The sequence below is a fragment of the Lissotriton vulgaris genome, chromosome 10, assembly GCF_964263255.1.
Source record: "Lissotriton vulgaris chromosome 10, aLisVul1.2, whole genome shotgun sequence".
Taxonomy (NCBI): Eukaryota; Metazoa; Chordata; class Amphibia; order Caudata; family Salamandridae; genus Lissotriton; species Lissotriton vulgaris.
This window is the reverse complement of record NC_141698.1, coordinates 4,056,793-4,075,443: the sequence shown is the minus strand read 5'-3', so window position 1 is coordinate 4,075,443 and position 18,651 is coordinate 4,056,793. Positions and strand designations below refer to the sequence as shown.

At 50.2% G+C, this 18,651-nt stretch overlaps 1 protein-coding gene across 1 annotated transcript in view; it reads left to right on the top strand.

Moving 5' to 3' along the window:
* LOC147684284 (uncharacterized) overlaps positions 1-11,168 on the top strand; it is a 48,172-nt gene extending 37,004 nt beyond the window's left edge. Inside the window, exon 4 of the mRNA XM_086940152.1 lies at positions 7,325-11,168. Coding sequence (XP_086796278.1) covers positions 7,325-10,162 — 2,838 coding nt within the window. The 3' untranslated portion in view covers positions 10,163-11,168. The remainder of the gene's footprint in view (positions 1-7,324) is intronic.
* The last annotated feature ends 7,483 nt before the right edge of the window (positions 11,169-18,651 follow it).

Here is an 18,651-nt window from a genome sequence, read left to right as displayed (position 1 = left end):
AAGGAGAGGCCAGTCCCTCCTCACCCCGTACTACGCACATCTATCATCTGAGAGAGGGATATGAAAGGAGAGGCCAGTCCCTCCTCACCCCGTACTACGCACACCTATCATCTTAGAGAGGGATATGAAAGGAGAGGCCAGTCCCTCCTCACACCCTACTACGCACATCTATCATCTGAGAGAGGGATATGAAAGGAGAGGCCAGTCCCTCCTCACACCCTACTACGCAACCTATCATCTGAGAGAGGGATATGAAAGGAGAGGCCAGTCCCTCCTCACACCCTACTACGCACATCTATCATCTGAGAGAGGGATATGAAAGGAGAGGCCAGTCCCTCCTCACCCCGTACTATGCACATCCATCATCTGAGAGAGGGATATGAAAGGAGAGGCCAGTCCCTCCTCACACCAAACTACGCACATCTATCATCTGAGAGAGGGATATGAAAGGAGAGGCCAGTCCCTCCTCACCCCGTACTACGCACACCTATCATCTGAGAGAGGGATATGAAAGGAGAGGCCAGTCCCTCCTCACACCCTACTATGCACACCTATCATCTGAGAGAGGGATATGAATGGAGAGGCCAGTCCCTTCCCACACCCTACTGTGCACACCTATCATCTGAGAGAGGGATATGAAAGGAGAGGCCAGTCCCTCCTCACCCCGTACTACGCACACCTATCATCTGAGAGAGGGATATGAAAGGAGAGGCCAGTCCCTTCTCACCCCGTACTACGCACATCCATCATCTGAGAGAGGGATATGAAAGGAAAGGCCAGTCCCTCCTCACACCCTACTACGCACATCCATCATCTGAGAGAGGGATATGAAAGAAAAGGCCAGTCCCTCCTCACACCCTACTACGCACATCCATCATCTGAGAGAGGGATATGAAAGGAAAGGCCAGTCCCTCCTCACACCCTACTATGCACACCTATCATCTGAGAGAGGGCTATGAAAGGAGAGGCCAGTCCCTCCTCACCCCCTACTACGCACATCCATCATCTGAGAGAGGGATATGAATGGAGAGGCCAGTCCCTCCTCACACCCTACTGTGCACACCTATCATCTGAGAGAGGGATATGAAAGGAGAGGCCAGTCCCTTCTCACACCCTACTACGCACACCTATCATCTGAGAGAGGGATATGAATGGAGAGGCCAGTCCCTCCCCACACCCTACTGTGCACACCTATCATCTGAGAGAGGGATACAAAAGGAGAGGCCAGTCCCTCCTCACACCCTACTGTGCACACCTATCATCTGAGAGAGGGATATGAAAGGAGAGGCCAGTCCCTCCTCACACCCTACTATGCACACCTATCATCTGAGGGAGCGATATGAAAGGAGAGGCCAGTCCCTCCTCACACCCTACTACGCACACCTATCATCTGAGAGAGGGATATGAAAGGAGAGGCCAGTCCCTCCTCACACCCTACTACGCAACCTATCATCTGAGAGAGGGATATGAAAGGAGAGGCCAGTCCCTCCTCACCCCCTACTACGCACATCTATCATCTGAGAGAGGGATATGAAAGGAGAGGCCAGTCCCTCCTCACACCCTACTATGCACACCTATCATCTGAGAGAGGGATATGAAAGGAGAGGCCAGTCCCTCCTCACCCCCTACTACGCACATCCATCATCTGAGAGAGAGATATGAAAGGAGAGGCCAGTCCCTCCTCACACCCTACTATGCACACCTATCATCTGAGAGAGGGATATGAAAGAAGAGGCCAGTCCCTCCTCACACCCTACTAAGCACACCTATCATCTGAGAGAGGGATATGAAAGGAGAGGCCAGTCCCTCCTCACACCCTACTACGCACCCCTATCATCTGAGAGAGGGATATGAAAGGAGAGGCCAGTCCCTCCTCACACCCTACTATGCACCCCTATCATCTGAGAGAGGGATATGAAAGGAGAGGCCAGTCCCTCCCTACACCCTACTACGCACACCTATCATCTGAGAGAGGGATATGAAAGGAGAGGCTAGTCCCTCCTCACACCCTACTATGCACCCCTATCATCTGAGAGAGGGATATGAAAGGAGAGGCCAGTCCCTCCTCACACCCTACTACGCACACCTATCATCTGAGAAAGAGGTCTGAAAGGAGAGGTCAGTCCCTACTCACACCCTACTATGCACACCAATCATCTGAGAAAGAGGTCTGAAAGGAGAGGTCAGTCCCTACTCACACCCTACTATGCACACCAATCATCTGAGAAAGAGGTCTGAAAGGAGAGGTCAGTCCCTACTCACACCCTACTACGCACACCTATCATCTGAGGGAGGGATATGAAAGGAGAGGCCAGTCCCTCCTCACACCCTACTGTGCACACCTATCATCTGAGAGAGAGATATGAATGGAGAGGCCAGTCCCTCCCCACACCCTACTACGCACCCCTATCATCTGAGAGAGGGATATGAAAGGAGAGGCCAGTCCCTCCTCACACCCTACTGTGCACACCTATCATCTGAGAGAGGGATATGAAAGGAGAGGCCAGTCCCTCCTCACCCCGTACTACGCACACCTATCATCTGAGAGAGGGATATGAAAGGAGAGGCCAGTCCTTACTCACACCCTACTACGCACACCTGTCATCTGAGAGAGGGATATGAAAGGAGAGGCCAGTCCCTCCTCACACCCTACTGTGCACACCTATCATCTGAGAGAGAGGTCTGAAAGGAGAGGCCAGTCCCTCCTCACACCCTACTACGCACACCTGTCATCTGAGAGAGGGATATGAAAGGAGAGGCCAGTCCCTCCTCACACCCTACTGTGCACACCTATCATCTGAGAGAGAGGTCTGAAAGGAGAGGCCAGTCCCTCCTCACACCCTACTGTGCACACCTATCATCTGAGAGAGGGATATGAAAGGAGAGGCCAGTCCCTCCCCACACCCTACTGTGAACACCTATCACCTGAGAGAGGGAGAGAGATCTTAAAGGAAAGGTCAGCCCCTCTCCACACGGTACTATGCACACCCGTCATCTGAGAGAGGGATATGAAAGGAGAGGCCAGTCCCTCCTCACACCCTACTGTGCACACCTATCATCTGAGAGAGGGATATGAAAGGAGAGGCCAGTCCCTCCTCACCCCGTACTACGCACACCTATCATCTGAGAGAGGGATATGAAAGGAGAGGCCAGTCCTTACTCACACCCTACTATGCACACCTGTCATCTGAGAGAGGGATATGAGAGGAGAGGGCAGTCCCTCCTCACACCCTACTGTGCACACCTATCATCTGAGAGAGGGATATGAAAGGAGAGGCCAGTCCCTCCTCACGCCGTACTACGCACACCTATCATCTGAGAGAGGGATATGAAAGGAGAGGCCAGTCCCTCCTCACCCCGTACTACGCACACCTATCATCTGAGAGAGGGATATGAAAGGAGAGGCCAGTCCCTACTCACACCCTACTACGCACACCTGTCATCTGAGAGAGGGATATGAAAGGAGAGGCCAGTCCCTCCTCACACCCTACTGTGCACACCTATCATCTGAGAGAGAGGTCTGAAAGGAGAGGCCAGTCCCTCCTCACCCCGTACTACACACACCTATCATCTGAGAGAGGGATATGAAAGGAGAGGCCAGTCCCTCCTCACCCCGTACTACGCACACCTATCATCTGAGAGAGGGATATGAAAGGAGATGCCAGTCCTTACTCGCACCCTACTACGCACACCTGTCATCTGAGAGAGGGATATGAGAGGAGAGGGCAGTCCCTCCTCACACCCTACTGCGCACACCTATCATCTGAGAGAGGGATATGAAAGGAGAGGCCAGTCCCTCCTCACCCCGTACTACGCACACCTATCATCTGAGAGAGGGATATGAAAGGAGAGGCCAGTCCCTCCTCACCCCGTACTACGCACACCTATCATCTGAGAGAGGGATATGAAAGGAGAGGCCAGTCCCTACTCACACCCTACTACGCACACCTGTCATCTGAGAGAGGGATATGAAAGGAGAGGCCAGTCCCTCCTCACACCCTACTATGCACCCCTATCATCTGAGAGAGGGATATGAAAGGAGAGGCCAGTCCCTCCTCACACCCTACTACGCACACCTGTCATCTGAGAGAGGGATATGAAAGGAGAGGCCAGTCCCTCCTCACACCCTACTGTGCACACCTATCACCTGAGAGAGGGAGAGAGATCTTAAAGGAAAGGTCAGCCCCTCTCCACACGGTACTATGCACACCCGTCATCTGAGAGAGAGGTCTGAAAGGAGAGGGCAGTCCCTCCTCACACCCTACTGTGCACACCTATCATCTGAGAGAGGGATATGAAAGGAGAGGCCAGTCCCTCCTCACCCCGTACTACGCACACCTATCATCTGAGAGAGGGATATGAAAGGAGAGGCCAGTCCCTCCTCACACCCTACTGTGCACACCTATCATCTGAGAGAGGGATATGAAAGGAGAGGCAAGTCCCTCCCCACACCCTACTGTGAACACCTATCACCTGAGAGAGGGAGAGAGATCTTAAAGGAAAGGTCAGCCCCTCTCCACACGGTACTATGCACACCCGTCATCTGAGAGAGAGGTCTGAAAGGAGAGGGCAGTCCCTCCTCACACCCTACTATAGATGCCCATTATCCAAGAGAGGGGTGTAAGCAGAGAGGCTAATCCCTCCCCACACACTACCACACTGGAGGGTGTTAGGAGAGCGGTTAGTGTTTCTCTGAACTCTACTATGTACACCTGACACTATGGGGAAAGCTGTCAGCAGTGAGAGTAGACTCTACATATCCTGTACGTGCATCCATGAGGTCAGAGAGAGGTCTCAGCGGAGAGGAAGTCCCTCCCCTCGCCCTTCTACGCACACCCATCAGTACAGAGAGATGTCTCGGCAGAGAGGCCTAGATACCCTCACGGGTGACAAGTAGCGCTCTACAAATCTTCTGATTGATTGCCTGATTGAGAGGGCAGTCTCTCCGCACACCCTACTATGCACATTACATTAGATCTGTGTGGGCGGCAGGGTTTGGCTTTACGTATTGTAACAAAATATTCCTTTACGTAAAAAAAAAAACTTGCAATGGCATTGGAAATGACTGTTGGCGTCTCCGGCGCGATGTAAAAAGCAGAACTGTGTAGGTCTGAGATGCTATAAGGCGTTTCCTCTGCCATCTCCTCAAGGGCCTTTGATCAATACCCTAATCGGGTTGATGTTTACCCATGCTAAGGTACAATACACCACTTGACCTGTTGTGTGACTGGTTATCCTGACATAATATCTCTACCTACTGAATCCAGTTGGTGTAGTGTAGGTTTTTTCCTTAGAACCTCAAGAATTGCCACATTACCGCTTTCGACATATTTAGGCGAGAAACATGTTGACTTTTTTTGATCAACTTACTCACTCTGCTAACGAGGACCATTATATCCTAAGTCAGAGCAGAATTTTTGTAACTAGCCTAGTGAGCTCAATCATTAAATAGTTTGACCCTTAGTATCAAAACACCTATTTTAAACCCACTCTTCATCATCACTCTATGCACACCACTTGAGCCCATACACCCTCACTTCACCCGACGGCTAAGAAAAGATCTATGGCAAAGAGCCCCTAGTGAGTGCCTGTCGGGCATTGCAGCTCTGGCCCGACGAGGGGCTAGCCCAATGATGAAGCATGACACCCATTTGGATGTCTTCTCCTATTGGAGCTCATTCCTTCCCCTGGAATCCTAGGCTCCCCTTTGCCTGCAGTGCATCGAGATGACAGACAGCAACACAGAGCGCGAGGGGAGAGAAGCAGATGAGGGAGGCACGCCCATGAAGTGTTTGAAAAAAGCAAAAAGTAGCGCTTGAAAAGGAAGCTTTAGAAACATAGAAGCCAGCCAATCAAAGGAGATGGTAAAGAGGCAATGCTCCATGGGAGGGGCAAATATAAGATCTACAAGCTGGGACACGAATAGGAAGCAGGCATCTGGGACTGACAGGAAAGCCAACCAATGTTAAGCAGTGGGCAGGTTCCAATCCCTCGTATGCTCTTGGTAGCTCCACACTATGGCCCAGATGTAACAAGCCAAATTGCAATCGCAAATGCTGAAATTCTTCGAATTTCTACGTTTGCGATCGCAATTCAGCAGTGTGCAATGTAGAAAGGCAAATACCTACACGCAAAATAAGGAATCGCTAAAATTGCGATTCCTTATTTTGCGCACGCATTTAGAGAATCGCAAATTGCGATTACCTAAATGCTATGCTAGTAGGCATCGAAAATTGCGATATTGCCTTAAGGAATTGCAAATTACCACTAACTGCAAGTTGTTGGTAATTTGTGATTTCCTTTAAAAAAACACTTTTTTGCTTTTTTATAAGTGCTATGTGGTACACATTCATGTCCTTAGGGCATGTATGTGCGTCACATGTGCACACATGCACATTTCAGGGGTGCAACAGGGTGTCCCTTTGGAACCCTTGCACCCTTGAAATTGCGCACGCAATTTGCGAGTACCTATTGGGTACTGGCAAATTGCGTGCGCAATTCCCATTCATTCCTATGGGCCTCTAGGCCCATAGGAATGAATGGGAAGGTATACCTTGATTGTGAATCGCAATTTGCAATTCGGAATCAAGGAATATTAAGGAATCGCAAAAAATATTGCGATTCCTACCTACATGGCATTTTGCGAGTCCTTAATAGCGATTCCCTAAAAATCGTTATTAAGGACTCCCCAAACTGCTTTTACCTACATCTGGCCCTATGTCGAGTAGGCATGACCCAAAAAGGACTGTGATGTAATCTCATTGTGACTGCAGCACAATTCATATTCGTCACACACTTTGTCACTTTGTGTAAATAACGTGATATTGTTTGTTTGGTATAAATGCTTGAGTGAAATAGCAGGACATATTAACACGGCCGACCTTTGTTTACTGATGCAAACTGCGCAAGGGCTGAGGAGCCTCTGCTCCCATGTTAGCAGCTGCTTTAAATGAATGATAAACATACGAAAGCATATATGGTATAAGTGATGAAGCAGAATAGAGAGCTATGTGTGTCTCCTTGCTTTATGATGAGTTCAAAGGTGAAGCCTGTGTGACCCAAGCCGGAGCACTTTCTCCTTATACAGACCTCCTTTGAAAGTGCAGGGCACATCCCGTAGTACTGAAGGGGCGTTGGGACTGCTACTGTCATAGCTGACGTCACAGCCGGCTGTAAAAAGCGGTTTGTGGTGCATCATAGAAATGGAAGTGTGAAACTCATGGTAATTTGAAGAATATGTGGACTTTGGAGGTACGCTGTTGAATTTGACTGTGATCTTGGACCCTGAGTTTGTATTTGATTTTCACTTTTTCATCCTTTCCAGGTACCCACGTTGGTGGTGACAAGCACATCTCCGGAGACTTTTCACAGTTACCGGCCCATGACGTTTACAGACTCCAACCTGGAGCTCGCTGCGAAGGAAGGTGAATGTGTGAGCACCTCCACCAAACCGATAATAGGGCTACGGAAACCGAGTGAAGAGGATGAAAACCGTCCCAGGAAGGATAAAAGCACATGGATAGGAGATCTGAACACACTGCGCCATGCTGGTTCCAGGTTTCTGAATGGAGACGATGGCACAACTGGCCTCGGTCAAGACCTCATGCCTGAAAAGTCCCTTCTTGAAAGACCACTTGATCGCCCTCCATCATGTCGCTACCTGGATCATCCCTACATTGTCCCCACACTGGAGGATTCTGACAATGAAGACGCTGTGGAGGCTGAGCTGGAACAGCTCTACCTGTCTCACTTAAGCCGTCTGCAGGCCGCCAAGGAGCTAAAGGAGCCAGGTGAGGTGGACGTGGCACAGGGGATCGCGGATGAATCTCACACTGGCACTGACTGGCACACTCATGTGTCGCCTCTAGATCTGGCAGGTACCAAAAGAATACTAAACACCTGGCTGGTGGAAGAGATTTCTCTGCGCCATGCAAACGGAAGGGAGGAAGAGGAAGTTACGAATGTGGCCCACGTGGATGTGGAACTGACTTCATCTGTCTGCGAATCGCTGCCAAGCCACCAGGAAGGATGGTCTGAGAAGAATGAAGTCTCCTCTACTGTCTCTGTCCAGGATTCCCTCGTAGATTCATTGGCAGAAGAAGAGGGCAAAGCTCCATGTCACATAAAATCCTCTGACGATAAAGCACAGAGTTTTGGAAGGGATTTGCCGGAGATGCCAGGGGGAGGAGACAGTGCTCAGACCTCATTACTGAGTCCCACCAGCCAAGATCCCAGGCACAGGTCTCCAGCATTGACAGGAATGAAAGCCACGGATAGTGTGTTGTCTTTTGCACCTTGTGAATTTGTTTCTGTGACTGAAGACCTTATCACCAAGTCTGGATGCCACCGTGATTGCACCGTTGGCGCACTAGATTCTTCAACTAGGGATACCATGAAGATTCTCCCCAAAGCTGAGGGTGATAACAACTGCCAGAGCTTGGAAGCAGAGAAAAATCTCCTTACTCAAGATTATCCCGTGGGTGCTTTGTCGATATATTCTCAGCATAGCTCACAAATAACCCCAGAGCAAGAAAGCGAAGAGGCTTGTGAGTTAGAGACCTCCCAGCATCTACAGGTAAACGTTCGACCGAGCCAAGAGCGTTCAGGACTAGAGTCCTATAGGAATGTGCTTGAAACCGCTCTGCCAGACCAAGGACTTTCTAGACTGGAGCCCGTGCAGCATCTGAGAGAGGATGCTCTACTGAGCCAAGAGCTCTCAGGTTTAGATGCCTGCCAGAAGCTTCAGGACAGCGTTCCCCTAACTGAAGGCCATTCTGAGAAAGACACCTCCCACATCCTTCAAGAGGATGCTCTGCTGAGCCAAGAGCTTTCTCAACTAGAGACATCTGAGAGCGTACAAGACAAACGTCTACTGAGCCAAGAGCTTTCACAACTAGAGAGGACCCACAATCTGCAAGAAAGTGTATTACTGAGCGAAGAGTTTTGTGGGCTAGAGACATCCAACAATCGGCAAGGAAGTGCTCCACTGAACAGAGAGATTTCTTTGCGAGCGACTGCGAAGAATAAACAAGAAATCATTCTTTTGAGTGAAGAGCTTTCGCGACGAGAGACCTCTGAAAATCTGCAAGAAAGCATTCTACTAAATGAAGAATTTTCTATGCTGGAGACCTCCCAGAATCTGCAAGAAATTGTTCTACTCAACGAAGAGCTATGTGGTTTAGGGACTTCACGACACCTGCAAGAACGCTTACTACTAAGGGAAGGTGTTTCTGGTCGTGAAACATTCCAGAATGTACCCTTGACAGGTGAAGGGGCCTTGGACGAATGCACTCTCTCTGCTGTGCTGGAAGAGGAGTTTGGCTACAAGAGCTCTTCCTGTACTCCGCTGGGCGATGGGTTAGCATACGTGGGCACTTCCTCTGCTGCTACACGGGAGGGCTTGGAGTACCCAGACTCCACTCCCCCAGGAGATGGGTTAGGGTATCTGGGCTCATCCAGTGCTCTGCTTGGCGAGGGGGTTGGGTGTCATGACTGTTTCTCTGCATTCCGAGGTAAGAAGGTGGTGCTTCTGAACTCCAGCCCTGTTCGCTTGGGTGAAGGGCTAGAGCAGCCAGTCACCAGCCCACCTCTCCTGGATGAGAGGTTAACGTGCCGGGGGTCTTCTTCATCAGCACTTCTGGTTGAAGGTTTAGACTGGCTAGACTCTTACTCTGCTCCTCATAGTGAGGAAGTTGTGTGTGGTGGCTGTAACTCTGCAGGGAATTCGGATGCGAGCTCTGCTCTGCAGGGTGAGGAGGCAGGTTATTCAAACGCAAGCTCAGCTCTACAGTGTATGAAGGAAGGGTATCCTGACTCAAGGTCTGGTCTTTCAGGTGAAAAGTTAGAGTTTCCAGACCCCATCCCTGCTCCTCCAGGTGATGAGTTAGAGTTTCTGGACTCTGGCCCTGCTCCTCCAGGTGACGAGTTAGAGTTTCTGGACTCCAGCCCTGCTCTTCTGGGTGACAGGTCAAGGTATTCTGACTCTTGCTCAATACCCTTGGGTGAGAGTCTGCACGTCAGGGACCTGGGCCTGCGTATGGAAGCTGCTCTTTCTCAGTCCTTCAGCTTCCTCTGTGCTGTGGTCTTGCTGCTAGTTATGCTGCAGGACTGTACGTCCTCTGTAGCTGTCCTACTTTTCCTGATGTCTGTCTGGTTCCTTTAGCTGGATAGGGTATTGCACACGGTCTGCATCGGCCAACCTTTGCACAGCGTACCCCTTGTACAGTAGTTTACTATTTTGTGGCCACAGGCCATGCCTTCGGCTGCAGAGGAAATGTTCAGCAAGTTAGGTGGGCCCTTTGAGGGGCCCCGTTGGGCGCTGCACCTCTTCCATCACACGCCTCTTTGCTCGCCTTGCACCAAAGTCCTTTCCCTTTAGAGAGAAAGTAATGCAAATAATCTAGGCAGGTTTGTAAGTAGTGTCTCTGTATGCAGCGCCTCCATAATTATTTTTCTACATTGTCCTGCTGTGGTAGGTGAATGGTCCCGAGCTGGTCTTGTTCCATCCCTCCCTGCGAGTCGTGGCCTTCTCCGAAACCTGCTGGAGGGGCTTGTGTGTGGCCTACAAGCCAAAGCTGTGCACTCCAATTGGTGTTGCCTCCTGCCTGTCTAGTGTGATTGTGTAGTGTCTAGACCACACAGTGGCGGTGTAGCATTGCCTTTGCCACGAGTGGCCTGAGTTGGCTTTAAAATGTCTTCACGTCTGTCCAGAGTGAATATGTTATCTAGAGACCTAAGGCATGTGGTGTAGGTTCACCTTTGTAGTCTGGGGCTATTCGTTGAGACTGCTGTGTAGTCATGTCTGTGCCGTGAGGCTTTGTAGAGGAGGGACCATGTGAATGTGGTGTAGGTTTGCTTTTGTGGCCTGGGGACTTGCATTGACTTTACCATGTCCTACTTCCTGTGCAGTAAGATTGAGTAGTGCACGGCCGGCACACCTGTCCTCATGGCGTAGCTTAGCCTTTATAGCTCTCTGATGCTATGATATGTCATAGAAGAACATCATAGGTAGATGTCGTTGTTAGCAGACTTCTCTACATGAACACATGTCCACCGGCGACCCAGGCTGCTCCCAGAGCCTGGAAGGGCTTGTTGAGTAGAGGGGAAACTCCTGTTCTGATTTAGTGCCCACAGAATCTGTCGTAATCCACACACAATATAGAAAGATATCCTGGAGCTCTACTGCTGTGGGGTGTTCCAATTTGTAGAAGAGTCTTGGTTGTTTGAGGCATGGACTCCTTTGTGTTCCTCTGGGCTCCTTTGGGTTTCTCTGGGTACCTATGTTTTCCTCTGTGTTCATCTGAGTTCCTTTGGGTTCCTCTGGGTTTATTTGGGGTTCTTTTGGTTCCTGTGGGTTCTTCTAGGTTCCTTTGGGTTCCTCCGGGTTAATCTGAGTTCCTTTGGGTTCCTCTGGGTTCGTTTGGGCTCCTCTGGATTCCCCAAGGTTTCTTTGGGGTCCTCTGAGATCTGTTGTGCTCCTCTGGGTTCCTTTGGGTTCCTCTGGGTCCTTTGGGTTCCTCTGTGTTCCTTTGTGTTCCTCCAGGTTAATCTGGGTTCCTTTGTGCTCCTCTTGGTTACTTTGGGTTCCTCTGGGTCCTTTGGGTTCCTCTGGGTTCCTTTGGGTTCCTCCAGGTTAATTTGGGTTCCTTTAGGTTCCTCTGGGTTCTTTTGGGCTCCTCTGGGTACTTTTGTTTTCCTCTGGGTTCATCTGAGTTCCTTTGGGTTCCTCTGGGTTTATTTTGGGTTCTTTTGGTTCCTGTGGGTTCTTCTATGTTCCTTTGGGTTCCTCCGGGTTAATCTGAGTTCCTTTGGGTTCGTTTGGGCTCCTCTGGATTCCCCAAGGTTTCTTTGGGGTCCTCTGAGATCTTTTGTGCTCCTCTGGGTTCCTTTGGGTTCCTCTGGGTCCTTTGGGTTCCTCTGGGTTCCTTTGGGTTCCTCCAGGTTAATCTGGGTTCCTTTGTGCTCCTCTTGGTTACTTTGGGTTCCTCTGGGTCATTTGGGTTCCTCTGTGTTCCTCCAGGTTAATTTGGGTTCCTTTGGGTTCCTCTTGGTTCTTTTGGGCTCCTCTGGGTACTTTTGTTTTCCTCTGGGTTCATTTGAGTTCCTTTGGGGTTTTCTGGGCTCCTTTGGGTTCATTTGGGTTCCTCTGTGTTCATTTGTGTTCCTCCAGGTTAATCTGAGTTCCCTTGGGTTCCTGTGGGTTCTTTTGGGCTCCTCTGGATTCCACAGGGTTTCTTTGGGTTCCTGTGAGTTCCTTTGGGGTTGTCCGGCCTCCTTTGTGCTCCTCTGGGTTAATTTGGGTTCACTTTGGGTTCATTTGTGTTCCTCCAGGTTAATCTGAGTTCCTTTGGGTTCCTGTGGGTTCTTTTGGGCTCCTCCGGGTACCTTTGTTTTCCTCTGGGTTGCTCTGAGTTCCTTTGGGGTTGGCTGGGCTCCTTTCTGCTTCTCTGGGTTCATTTGGGTTCCTCTGGGTTCATTTGTGTTCCTCCAGGTTAATCTAAGTTACTTTGGGTTCCTATGGGTTCTTTTGGGCTCCTCTGGGTACGTTTGTTTTCCTCTGGATTGATCTGAGTTCCTTCGGGGTTGGCTTGGCTCCTTTCTGCTTCTCTGGGTTCATTTGTGCTCCTCTGGGTTCATTTGGGTTCACTTTGGGTTCATTTGTGTTCCTCCAGGTTAATCTGAGTTCCTTTGGGTTCCTGTGGGTTCTTTTGGGCTCCTCCGGGTACCTTTGTTTTCCTCTGGGTTGATCTGAGTTTCTTTGGGGTTGGCTGGGCTCCTTTCTGCTTCTCTGGGTTCATTTGGGTTCCTCTGGGTTCATTTGTGTTCCTCCAGGTTAATCTAAGTTACTTTGGGTTCCTATGGGTTCTTTTGGGCTCCTCTGGGTACTTTTGTTTTCCTCTGGATTGATCTGAGTTCCTTCGGGGTTGGCTTGGCTCCTTTCTGCTTCTCTGGGTTCATTTGGGTTCCTCTGGGTTCATTTGGGTTCCTTTGGGTTCATTTGTGTTCCTCCAGGTTAATCTGAGTTCCTTTGGGTTTCTGTGGGTTCTTTTGGGCTCCTCTGGGTACCTTTGTTTTCCTCTGGGTTGCTCTGAGGTCCTTTGGGGTTGGCTGGGCTCCTTTGTGCTCCTCTGGGTTCATTTGGGTTCCTCTGGGTTCATTTGTGTTCCTCCAGGTTAATCTGAGTTCCTTTGGGTTTCTGTGGGTTCTTTTGGGCTCCTCTGGGTACCTTTGTTTTCCTCTGGGTTGCTCTGAGGTCCTTTGGGGTTGGCTGGGCTCCTTTGTGCTCCTCTGGGTTCATTTGGGTTCCTCTGGGTTCATTTGTGTTCCTCCAGGTTAATCTAAGTTACTTTGGGTTCCTATGGGTTCTATGGGCTCCTCTGGGTACTTTTGTTTTCCTCTGGGTTGAGCTGAGTTCCTTCGGGGTTGGCTTGGCTCCTTTGTGCTCCTCTGGGTTCATTTGGGTTCCTCTGGGTTCTTTTGTGTTCCTCCGGGTTAATCTGAGTTCCTTTGGGTTCCTGTGGGTTCTTTTGGGCTCCTCAGGGTACCTTTGTTTTCCTCTGGGTTGATCTGAGTTCCTTTGGGGTTGGCTGGGCTCCTTTGTGCCCCTCTGGGTTCATTTGGGTTCCTCTGAGTTCCTTTGGGTTCCTCTGGGTTCTTTTGTGTTCCTCCGGGTTAATCTGAGTTCCTTTGGGTTCCTGTGGGTTCTCTTGGGCTCCTCTGGATTCCTCAGGGTTTCTTTTGGTTCATCTGGGTTCCTTTGGGCTCCTCTGGGTTCCTTTGGGCTCCTCTGGGTTTCTTTTGGTTCATCTGGGTTCATTTGGGTTCCTCTGAGTTCCTTTGGGTTCCCCTGGGTTCTTTGTGTTCCTCCAGGTTAATCTGAGTTCCCTTGGGTTCCTGTGGGTTCTTTTGGGCTCCTCTGGATTCCTCAGGGTTCCTTTGGGTTCATCTGGGTTCTTTTGGGCTCCGCTGGGTTCCTCAGGGTTCCTTTTGGTTCATCTGGGTTCCTTTGGGCTCCTCTGGGTTCCTTTGGGCTCCTCTGGGTTTCTTTTGGTTCATCTGGGTTCATTTGGGTTCCTCTTATTTCCTTTGGGTTCCTCTGGGTTCTTTTGTGTTCCTCCGGGTTAATCTGAGTTCCTTTGGGTTCCTGTGGGTTCTTTTGGGCTCCTCTGGATTCCTCAGGGTTTCTTTTGGTTCATCTGGGTTCCTTTGGGCTCCTCTGGGTTCCTTTGGGCTCCTCTGGGTTTCTTTTGGTTCATCTGGGTTCCTTTGGGATCCTCTGGGTTCCTTTGGGCTCCTCTGGGTTTCTTTTGGTTCATCTGGGTTCATTTGGGTTCCTCTGAGTTCCTTTGGGTTCCCCTGGGTTCTTTGTGTTCCTCCAGGTTAATCTGAGTTCCCTTGGGTTCCTGTGGGTTCTTTTGGGCTCCTCTGGATTCCTCAGGGTTCCTTTGGGTTCATCTGGGTTCTTTTGGGCTCCGCTGGGTTCCTCAGGGTTCCTTTTGGTTCATCTGGGTTCCTTTGGGCTCCTCTGGGTTCCTTTGGGCTCCTCTGGGTTTCTTTTGGTTCATCTGGGTTCATTTGGGTTCCTCTTATTTCCTTTGGGTTCCTCTGGGTTCTTTTGTGTTCCTCCGGGTTAATCTGAGTTCCTTTGGGTTCCTGTGGGTTCTTTTGGGCTCCTCTGGATTCCTCAGGGTTTCTTTTGGTTCATCTGGGTTCCTTTGGGCTCCTCTGGGTTCCTTTGGGCTCCTCTGGGTTTCTTTTGGTTCATCTGGGTTCCTTTGGGATCCTCTGGGTTCCTTTGGGCTCCTCTGGGTTTCTTTTGGTTCATCTGGGTTCATTTGGGTTCCTCTGAGTTCCTTTGGGTTCCCCTGGGTTCTTTGTGTTCCTCCAGGTTAATCTGAGTTCCCTTGGGTTCCTGTGGGTTCTTTTGGGCTCCTCTGGATTCCCCAGGGTTCCTTTGGGTTCATCTGTGTTCCTCTGGTGGTGGTAACAATACAAACCTTGAAGCGAGAGTGGCCAGGGACCTCAGGTCCTCTGGTGGATCCAGGTGGGACGGTTCAGAAGCAGAGGTGATCCAGATGATACCTTCTGCCTTGTGAAGTCTGTCAGGCTGGTGGAGAGTCAGTATGAGTTGACCGTTACCCTCCAGCTCTGCCAGTATTTCCAGGATGCGTTGACTTCCAGGATAATCTCCCTTCTCCACTCCAGAACAATCCACCCCTGTCTATGACATGCATCCGGAGAGATTCAGCTCCTTCCCCTGTGCCTCGAGGCCTGTTTCTTAACATACCTCTCTGTGCTTTTTGTAGCTCCTGAGGCTGGGGTTACAAACCCTGCTCAATTCATTGGTATTCTGGTTGCTGCATCTGGTGTGTCTGTGTGGGTGCACACGTGTAAGTGAGCTCCGCTGTTGTGTTCACCGCGTAGACAAACTTCTCTTCTGCTCACACCTCACCTCATCTGCTCTGAGCTCAGCTCACACCTCATCTCATCAGCTCAGGGATGCCGTGGAGAGAGAATCACAGCCAGGAGTGAGGAAAGCAGAGTGTCTTCACATCAGGAACACCGTCTGTTCTCGCCCCGTGTGTCTTGTAGGCAGAAAGTGTAAAGTGTGAGCAGTAAAGCACAGATCGTGTGGTCTTAGAGCCCGTCGGGGAGCTGAACTTTCAGAAGACCAGTTGTGGGCCAGGTTTCTTCACGTAGTTACCATCTACCCCCCTGGGATCGCACGCCTCCCGTTGTGGCACAATATGATTGAATGAGAAAATGTATTGAGCGCGAACGAATGCCGGGCGGCATCTTGTCGCTAAACAGGACAAGAAAGGATTGCTCCGACCTCCTAATTTTGTACAAAAAGCAAAACTTTCAAGGGCTTTCTAGAAAGAGGGAGTTGTTTAAAGTTCCAACGACGTACGGTTCCAGAGTAAGGCTCTAGACCTGAGAAGCTTCTGCCGCCCGAGGCGTCCATCGAGAAGCCGACTCCTACGAGGGGTGCGCCACCTCAGGTTGTTCCTAAAATAAGAGGGGCCATGCCCATGAAGGGTCCTATAGGCCACACATGGAGCCTTAAAGACAATGAAGGTTACTGATGGCTCCTTTTACTGATTGACATTTTGGAATCTTTAAGAGAAAGCGTGCCTCTGAGTTTTGCAGAGTCTGAAGCTGCTTCTGTGCCTCTGAGTTTTGCAGAGTCTGAAGCTGCTTCTGTGCCTATGAGTTTTGCAGAGTCTGAAGCTGCTTCTGTGCCTATGAGTTTTGCAGAGTCTGAAGCTGCTTCTGTGCCTCTGATTTTTGCAGAGTCTGAAGCTGCTTCTGTGCCTCTGAATTTTGCAGAGTCTGAAGCTGCTTCTGTGCAGAGTCTGAAGCTGCTTCTGTGCCTCTGAGTTTTGCAGAGTCTGAAGCTGCTTCTGTGCCTCTGAGTTTTGCAGAGTCTGAAGCTGCTTCTGTGCCTCTGAGTTTTGCAGAGTCTGAAGCTGCTTCTGTGCCTCTGAGTTTTGCAGAGTCTGAAGCTGCTTCTGCGCCTCTGAGTTTTGCAGAGTCTGAAGCTGCTTCTGCGCCTCTGAGTTTTGCAGAGTCTGAAGCTGCTTCTGCGCCTCTGAGTTTTGCAGAGTCTGAAGCTGCTTCTGCGCCTCTGAGTTTTGCAGAGTCTGAAGCTGCTTCTGTGCCTCTCAGTTTTGCAGAGTCTGAAGCTGCTTCTGTGCCTCTCAGTTTTGCAGAGTCTGAAGCTGCTTCTGTGCCTCTCAGTTTTGCAGAGTCTGAAGCTGCTTCTGTGCCTCTGAGTTTTGCAGAGTCTGAAGCTGCTTCTGCGCCTCTGAGTTTTGCAGAGTCTGAAGCTGCTTCTGCGCCTCTGAGTTTTGCAGAGTCTGAAGCTGCTTCTGCGCCTCTGAGTTTTGCAGAGTCTGAAGCTGCTTCTGTGCCTCTGAGTTTTGCAGAGTCTGAAGCTGCTTCTGTGCCTCTGAGTTTTGCAGAGTCTGAAGCTGCTTCTGTGCCTCTGAGTTTTGCAGAGTCTGAAGCTGCTTCTGTGCCTCTCAGTTTTGCAGAGTCTGAAGCTGCTTCTGTGCCTCTCAGTTTTGCAGAGTCTGAAGCTGCTTCTGTGCCTCTCAGTTTTGCAGAGTCTGAAGCTGCTTCTGTGCCTCTCAGTTTTGCAGAGTCTGAAGCTGCTTCTGTGCCTCTCAGTTTTGCAGAGTCTGAAGCTGCTTCTGTGCCTCTGAGTTTTGCAGAGTCTGAAGCTGCTTCTGCGCCTCTGAGTTTTGCAGAGTCTGAAGCTGCTTCTGTGCCTCTCAGTTTTGCAGAGTCTGAAGCTGCTTCTGTGCCTCTCAGTTTTGCAGAGTCTGAAGCTGCTTCTGTGCCTCTCAGTTTTGCAGAGTCTGAAGCTGCTTCTGTGCCTCTGAGTTTTGCAGAGTCTGAAGCTGCTTCTGCGCCTCTGAGTTTTGCAGAGTCTGAAGCTGCTTCTGCGCCTCTGAGTTTTGCAGAGTCTGAAGCTGCTTCTGCGCCTCTGAGTTTTGCAGAGTCTGAAGCTGCTTCTGTGCCTCTGAGTTTTGCAGAGTCTGAAGCTGCTTCTGTGCCTCTGAGTTTTGCAGAGTCTGAAGCTGCTTCTGTGCCTCTGAGTTTTGCAGAGTCTGAAGCTGCTTCTGTGCCTCTCAGTTTTGCAGAGTCTGAAGCTGCTTCTGCGCCTCTGAGTTTTGCAGAGTCTGAAGCTGCTTCTGCGCCTCTGAGTTTTGCAGAGTCTGAAGCTGCTTCTGTGCCTCTCAGTTTTGCAGAGTCGGAAGCTTCTTCTGAGAGCCTATCGGGAGATTTAGATAAAAACTATTGCAGTGGTCAAGTCTTGTCAGTACAAGAGAGATGACCACGGTCTTTGAGAGCTCAAAAAGTAAGTATTTCTTAATTGTTTTGATCAATCTCAAGGAACAAAAAAAAGCAGAGGTGACCTTGTTGACTTGCTCCTTCAGCTCGTTATCTAACGTTACCCCCAAGTTCTCGACGTTTGCCTCCAGGGTAGGGAGTGAGCCTAATTCGGGAGGCCACCAGGCCGGTGTTCAGAAGGATGGATTGTTTCCAAATAGGCGGACCTCTGTCTTGTATGAACTTAATTTCAAGCAGTTACCATCCCTGTGGAACTCCGCTTGGCAGAGAGTAGGGTCGTGAAGTAAACTCCCCCACCAACACCACTTGTTGCCTATTGGAAAGAATAGACTGTAGGAGCACAAGCGCCGGTCCTCCTATCCCCATGCGGACAACCAGCACGGCGTGGCTGACCATATCGAAGGCCGCTGAAAGATCCAGCAGGTCAAGGGCTACTCTCCCTCCCCTATCCAGAGTTGCCCTAATTGATTCAGTTGCCACCACCATTCGGATTCGGTACTATGATCTCTCCTAAATCTGAACTGGGTGTCGTCAAGGAGATGGTTATTTTATCGATGAAGGCAGCAAGCTGCTCGTTCATCACTCTCTCTACTAACCTGGCAGGGTAGGGAAGCCTGGAGACGGGGCAGTAATTATTCAGATCCATCGCATTAGGAGGAACTTTTGTTAAGAGTGGAAGGACTGAGGCTGATTCCTGGTGGGAGGGAAAGTCGCCAGATTTGAACATTGCTGCAAATATCTGTTAAATGGTGTGGAATTGGCTCAGTTGCCATATGCACTCTCTTTGGTGGG